This window comes from Pterocles gutturalis, unplaced genomic scaffold (assembly GCF_000699245.1).
Source record: "Pterocles gutturalis isolate BGI_N339 unplaced genomic scaffold, ASM69924v1 scaffold17449, whole genome shotgun sequence".
Taxonomy (NCBI): Eukaryota; Metazoa; Chordata; class Aves; order Pterocliformes; family Pteroclidae; genus Pterocles; species Pterocles gutturalis.
The window spans coordinates 34915-42180 of NW_010133580.1; the positions used below are offsets into that span (position 1 = coordinate 34915).

The 7266-nt window shown below is 37.8% G+C and overlaps 1 protein-coding gene across 1 annotated transcript in view; it reads left to right on the top strand.

Annotated features, from left to right (window-relative positions):
• LOC104467504 (son of sevenless homolog 1) overlaps positions 1-6009 on the top strand; it is a gene marked incomplete at both ends in the record, with an annotated part of 32367 nt that extends 26358 nt beyond the window's left edge. The window contains 3 exons of the mRNA XM_010081295.1: positions 4754-4835; positions 5234-5356; positions 5906-6009. Of these exons, the coding sequence (XP_010079597.1) occupies positions 4754-4835; positions 5234-5356; positions 5906-6009 (309 nt within the window). The remainder of the gene's footprint in view (positions 1-4753; positions 4836-5233; positions 5357-5905) is intronic.
• Between the last annotated feature and the right edge of the window lie 1257 nt (positions 6010-7266).

Below are 7266 nucleotides of genomic sequence, written 5' to 3' on the forward strand. Positions count from 1 at the left end.
AAAACTCAGGTGGTGACTAGTTTATGCTTCTCTTTCTGTGTTAAATGCATGCAGCAAAATGTATAAAGTGTGTAGAGAGCCAATATGCTTTGCAGTGCACGTATTCTAACATGGTTTTTGAGTTAAGGTGTGGGAATCTAAAGATGCATTTCTGTAGCTGTAGCAGTTAAAAATGTGAATCCTGTTTGGCTAAACATAGTGAGGTATGTGTGTGCGTAAGGTTATTCTCATGCAAAGGATGGGGGTGCGGGGGCCTGCAAGAATTGAGCTCTAGACAATACTTTTTCCTGTACGCTCCAGACCGCAAGAATTGCCTTCCCTTGAGACTTCCAAAGCTGGGTAGCACATGAAGCGTCAGCATTGCGAGACAGAATTTATGGGCCCGGTGTTTTCAGTTTAGGGTGGTAATCCGTCAGCTATTACCTGTGTCTATGAAAAGACCAAATATGAGCTTTCTAGAAGCAATCACTTACATAATTTGGTCTCAGAACTTTGTCTTAGTCAGAATTTCAGTGGGGATTTGATTTAAGGACTTTGTTTCTGTTTGTGTTGAAGATACATTGAAGGCTTTTACGTGATCATCCGGTCCAGCCTCAGTGTGTGGCGTTTTTCTTGATAATTTACCAGGATTTTAATACGCTGTCCTGAAAAGCATTGGCTTGGGTTTGGGGTTTTGATTTATTTTTTTAATCTTTTTGATTCCACCTGTATGTCAGTTATTCTAAATATTTATATTAGTGCTGCTCAAGTTCAACTGTAGATTTTTCTTTTTACTCTTTACGCACTGATTATGCTCAATTGTTCTTCTGCAGCTTGGTCCTGGATACCCTGCGTAGACCAGGAATATTTGCTTGGAAGAAGTGGGGAGTAAGCAGAATATAAGTAGTGTAGTTTAGTACTCCTGTTTATTTTTAAAATGCTTGTAAATACATCTGTTTTCTCCATTGCTTTTATTGCTCCTCTCCACATTTCCTTCAGTTGAGCTTTTGTAACATTTATTAGAAACCCAAATGCAATATCATGCCGGCAGTTTTTAGCAGAGCAGTTTTGTGCCTTTCTTAATTTTCTTGTAATTTTGTCAACTTTTAGCTCTTGGCTTCAAATTTTACAGGCGTGATTCGTAACATAATTTTATGGTGTTGGAGGTCAAAATAAAACAATTCAACCTGGAGAAAGGAAGACACTTTTTTTTTTAAGCTAGCATTGTATTTGGCATAATTTGTATTAGCAAAAATAATACTTTGTTAGTTCCTTTGTAAACATTTGCTCTGGCTAACCTGCGCACCATTGAGAATTGCTCTTTCCATATGTGCTGAGGCTTTGGTGCCATCCCTTGGCATTGCTCCGGGTGCTATAACAGTGCTCCCCACATGTCATCTCTGCCCAGGGAGCCACAAACTACATTCTCCAGTTCCATAAAACAGAAAGGACTGTTTTTAAGGAACATGTGCCTTGTCTCTTGCATTGTTTTCTTGCATCTGCATGTGTTTTTGGCCTTCCTAGTATATCAAGGAAGAATTCAGATTGATTGATTAGATCCTTCTTCACCCACAGTCATTTCAATCTCTGCTTCTTACAGCCCCTGCTTACTAAAGCTTTAAGTAGGTTGCTTGAAGCCTGATGTTGTAGGTGTGTGTGACATTGACCAAACTGTTGTATGACAAAACTGAGAATGTATTTGTGAGATAGGCAGAAAGATTTTGACCAAAGGAATGAAAGTTATCGTCTTGTGATATATTTAGCCTGTTTTTGTAGCCTTAAAGATCTTAGTGCAACATAGGTGGGCCTGATACTGAATTGCTAGGTTGCACACCATTTCTCAACTCCCTTATCTTTCATTCTCTACCTTCTGTTGTAAAATTGGTTTTCTATGAGGAAAAAATGTTGTCATTCTAAGCATTCTGTGCTGTCTTTTCCAGTGGAACAAAGAAACAGATATAGTGACTCGGCCAAATGTGCTCTCTTGTACAGGAAACAAGGTCCATTTACTATGTAAAATATTCAGTGTTTTGTTGCATTTTATGAGATGCAGTGAGCAGGGCAACAACTTTCCATAGTAACCCTTTGTTTAGCTCTTCTTTTGCACGTGTTTCAGATGCGTTCAAGGCTTCTGTTTTTCTTGAAAAGGTGGGAAGATGAGTACTACGGTGATATCTAGCCAAAGAGTTACAGATTGTAGAAGTGCTTTTCTTACCCCATGTAGGATTGTGTGTGCATGATTGTAGTCTTAAAAGAATTGGACTTTTTAAGCCAGATTATGGCAGCCCTTGATTTAAAGGCAGTATTTACCATAACTGTGACTATTCTCTAGGTTTTTATCTTTGTGGGTCAAATACTATAAGGAATAATTTGAGATATAATTGCAGAAGCGGTACCAATTTGTTGCAAGTAGCTGAAGAGCAGTTTAGTTAGATGCAGTTGTCTGTGGAGATCCACACAGTCCATCTCATTTCTAGATGTGTATGTTGAACATGTTATTTTTTTTCTCTCACCCCCCTGACCATACACAAACCAGTTTATCAGCTGAAATATTTTCTCTTTTTCACTGTGGAACAGGGACCGCCCGATAGCCTAGATCCTAGCCCTGGGAGGGGTAGGAGCCATCCAGGCACCTGAGAGCTAGGACAGGTAGATAGCCCTGACAGCCACGTGGCCACAACGTGCGGCAGACTGGCCAAACCATCCTGTGGTGGAGCAGCAAAAAGAGGAGAAATCTCCTCTGCAAAAGCAGCTTTACATGTGTTTTTACATGAGATAAAGTGCCCTTGGATTGGAAATTTAGGTTCTGACCCTATTTGCATATTCTGGTGGATTTTACTTGTTTTCTTGTGTTTCTGTGTTCATTATCTCCTCCTTTGTCTGATTCTTGTTTTAAGAGCAGCTGGGTTAGGTGGTACCAAGATTTGAAATTCACGGCCATTTTTTGTTGTCTATAGGGCAGCGCTCTTCTATTTTTAAAGCTTTGATATGTTAAGAGTGCTTGTGCGTCATCATAGTGTCCGTTTCCTTTCTTAAGGAATTCAAGGGTGATTATTTATAAATCTTTGTAGAACAAGTTATTGTTCTTTTTTAGCTTTCAAATTAGCTGTATTGAAGAGAGAATTATCACATGAGCAGACATCCTGACTAACTAGTGTTGTCTCTATTTTTTTTAATGCTTGCTCATATATTGTACACTATTTTGAGTTACAGATTTTGCTAGTAAGATGATAAGGTTAGATTTGATTTTTCTGGTCTACTTCATTTGAAATTCAGTATGTATTGTGGATTTAAACACTAACCCTACCTGTAAATAACAATAGCTATGACTCAGAGCTTGCAGTGATCTGAAAGCGTTAATTGCTATGGAGGCTTTCTCACGTACACAAAATCTGTGTACAGAATGCAAGCTGTGAAAGCATGAATTACTGTGTTTACTTCTATACTTGGTTTTTTTGGGCAACAAAAATTGTGTATTTTCGTGATGAAGATGATGGGGACAGGGATGACATTCTTCCTGCAAAAGGATTTGGAGTTTTGCCTTTGAAAAGGATTTATCGACTGTATCAGTTTCAAGGAGAGGTGGGGAGATGATAAGAAAACTAGACTAGTGAAGGACATAGAGTTGGTAAAGCGGACTAGCTAATTGTTTAAAAAATGGGAATTAGCATAGAAGAGAAATGCAAGGAAAGGCTGTGTTAACACAACGCATAGTTAACCTCTGCAGCACGTTACAGGAAACTGCTGCCCAAATGAAGAGCTTAGTAGGATCTAAGAAAGTTAGAATGTTCTCTCAGATGGACAAGGTGCTGGTAAATAGTTAAGGAGAATTGTTAAAAAAGCTCTTAAAAACCCGTATTCCAGGATAGAAGTCTAATGGCTTCATATAGTGTTAGGTCAAATAGCCCAGGTGGTTTTTTTCTTCATTGCAGCCCATAGGAACTCGTGCTTCAAGCCCTGTGTGGTCCTCTTCAGGCACTCTGTGTTAGAAAAATTACCAATTGGGGTTTGTTTTTAAAATCTGAATATGGATTTCCTATGCAAAGCCCATTGCAAGCTGCTCATTTTGTTCAGCAATCACAATGTTAACCTTGTCTCCAGTCAGTTCTGTGGAGCGCCAGCGGGTTGTCACTGCATTTCCTCCTACTTGAAAACAAATGGGTTTGCTTTTGGAATTAAGGGAGGCACTTTGGTTTTCTGGTTTGAATACTTGCTTGTTTTGAAAATGCTTTGAATATTTTAAATTAACTGATACGTAATTAGTCAATTTAATTGAGATCTGTTGATTTTCTTGACATAAAATAACCTCAAAGTATAGATGTTGGTTAGCTGGAAATACCTAGTCTGCCTTAACCACAACTAGTTATCTGTTGTAAGGTTTAGGGGAAACACTCTCCCCTTAAGGAGGCCATTTCTACCCCATGCAAAGTTGTTTGCTGTGTCTTTTCAGTTATCTTGTCCTGATCATTGTCAAAACCAAAGTTGTTTACTAGATGGCTCATAAATAAAATCATCTATTTGTTATCTTCAAAGTTGTTGAAAAAGAATACAGTCTTTTAAAAATCAAAAGGAAAGAAAAAAGTAATTATTTTGAATTTTCAACAGAATAAAAATTGTTTTTAAATTCTGCTTTGTGTTGCAATTTTGGGTTATGTCGTCATCTCTCTAAATTGCTGGGTTGGCATCCTTAATTTTAGAGGATGCTTAAAGTTATTTTAAGTATAAAAAAATGAGGTAATTGCTGACATGAGCATAAAATTATTCTTTGCTTTAGATCCCAACTTTGTTCGGACTTTTCTCACAACGTATAGATCCTTCTGTAAACCTCAAGAGTTGCTGAGTCTGCTAATAGAAAGGTATGCCACTGTTAAAAATATTGTTCATACAAAGTGCAAATTTTTTTTTTAATTTCTACTTGGAGTAGAGATTGTAAGATTCTTGTTTTCCAGTTGGTTTTGATTCATCCGAAACACTTTTTTAAAAGTTATCAAATTCAAGCATTGCAAGTAAAATGTGCGAGTTATATCCAGAAGCTTTAGGATTGTTCAGGTAGCTCCAGTACCTTCCAGCATACCATGGTTTTGGCTTTGAAATCTGTATTGTTGAATTTAGCGAATTTAACCAAGTTGTAAGATTCTGATGTGTGGAAATGTTCTGAATTTCCAGCTATCTTTAAGCAACCTTTTATTTGTGCATGCTGTGAGCAAAATTAGTGTGATAGGAGCCTAGCGCTTATAAACATCTTCTGTGCTAGATTTGAAATTCCAGAACCTGAGCCAACGGAAGCTGATCGTATTGCTATGGAGAATGGAGACCAGCCTCTTAGTGCAGAGCTAAAAAGATTTAGGAAAGAGTACATTCAGCCTGTGCAGCTACGGTGAGTATTCCATCAGTGTGAGCCAAAACGACTTCCTTTAAGTCTTTTGAAGTACCATCTTTTGGCTGCAGTGGTTCTTTGTGATATCAGCAGCCTTTCTTGTAGATGCTTTGATAGAGGGCGTGTGTGGGCAGTCAGACCTCGCTGCTTGAATACCTGGAAGGAATTTGAGTTCATGGCATAAAGAGCCTTGGGAAAGGCTTGTGCTGAGTTTTACTATTAGTGTGCAAATTAGTTTCTTACGCTCACCATTTATGTTTTTTAATCCATGTTTCTGCAAGGCTATACAGCATAAATGTGCCACAAAGATTTAGGCAGAGAACATTTTAGATTATATTCTTCTTATGAACAATAGCATTACTCTGACGTTAAATTTAAAGGAGAAAAATGTTTGTAGCTGGTTGCTGGTGAAATGCAGACAGTAGAATAATTGCATTTTGTCTCCTGATTCTGATATTTCTGTGAGCCCTCACCTACTAAAAGCCTTGCAATGCTAGACATGAAGATAGGCTGTTCTGTACTGTGCTTAATTATCCTTTACTTTTGCAGAGTCTTAAATGTGTGTCGACACTGGGTAGAACACCACTTCTATGACTTTGAAAGAGATGCTGATCTTCTGCAACGTTTGGAAGAATTCATTGGAACAGTAAGAGGTACTTCTGGTTTCTTAAGTCCTGGCGTTTATCATAAAGCATCTCTTTTCAAATGTATGGAATGGGATCATTTTTCCTTTCACTGAGCAGATAAAGAGGAGTGACTGCTTATTAAATACTTCACAAAGAATATAAAATAAACCTTAATTAAAAAAAAAAAAAAACCACAAACCACAATTAATCTGGCCCCTGTTCAGAAGAATGTATGTTATTTACATCCTGATGAATAAGTATTGGTTTTGCTATAAAGGGAATGAAGTAATGCAAAATAATAAGAACTGAATAATGATCAAGACAGAATAATTGCTTTGATTGTCCTCTTAAATTATAAACGGGGTAATTTTTGTAAGAGCTTGGTGGAAAGCACTATTTCTTTGAAGCAAGGGTTTTCCAGCTTTTCGCAGTGCGTATTAGACCTGTAGGACACTTTCCAGTTGTGATTGTACAGATCTTTCCTGTTCCGTTATAAGAAAAACTGAGACAGCTACAGGAGCAGTTTGTAGGAAAATATTATGTTAGAGAAGTATTTAACGGTTATTTAGCAATTAAAAAGAGAAGGAGAATGAGCCAGCTTTTTTAATGTGGGTTACTGGTAAATTTTCAGTGGACTTGCCATCTCATGCTTGAAATTCTTATGGTGTAGAGCTAAACAGGCATTTGGCCTTTGGGTTTTTTTCTGAGCTTTGATGGAAATGTAGTAGAGGGAGAAACATTTCCCTGTTTGTTTTTTTGCCCTTCTATGTTATCTGAGGGAAAGCATGTACTCTTGCCCAAAGTATAAAGTTCAGGGTGTTTACAGAAGTGCATTTTGGGCAAAAGAAGGTTAGTCCCTTAAACTCATTGTAAAGTCAGAAAAGAAATGAAAACACCTGATTCGGAGCAGGAACCTAATTTGGGTGTTTGGGATTGTGCCTGGGCAAATGGTGTGCTCAGCATTGGCTGTTGAGGAATTCTTTATACGTTCGAATGCCTTGAGACTTGTATGAGAACACCACTTATGCACTTCTACAGAATACGTGATTGCTTTAATTTAGTAGATTTTGGGTTAAATCCAAATATTTCTAAATTATGCTGACCTATTTGTAAAAATAGCTTTAAGAGCAGACGAAGTTGCTAAGCCACTATCCATCATACTTGAGGAGTCATGGCAGTAGGGGAAGTTCCTGCTGTTTGGAAAAGGGGAAAGAGAAACCCCATTTTTAAGAAAGGAAAAAAGAAAGATCCAGGTAACTACAGACCAGTCAGTCTCACCTCTGT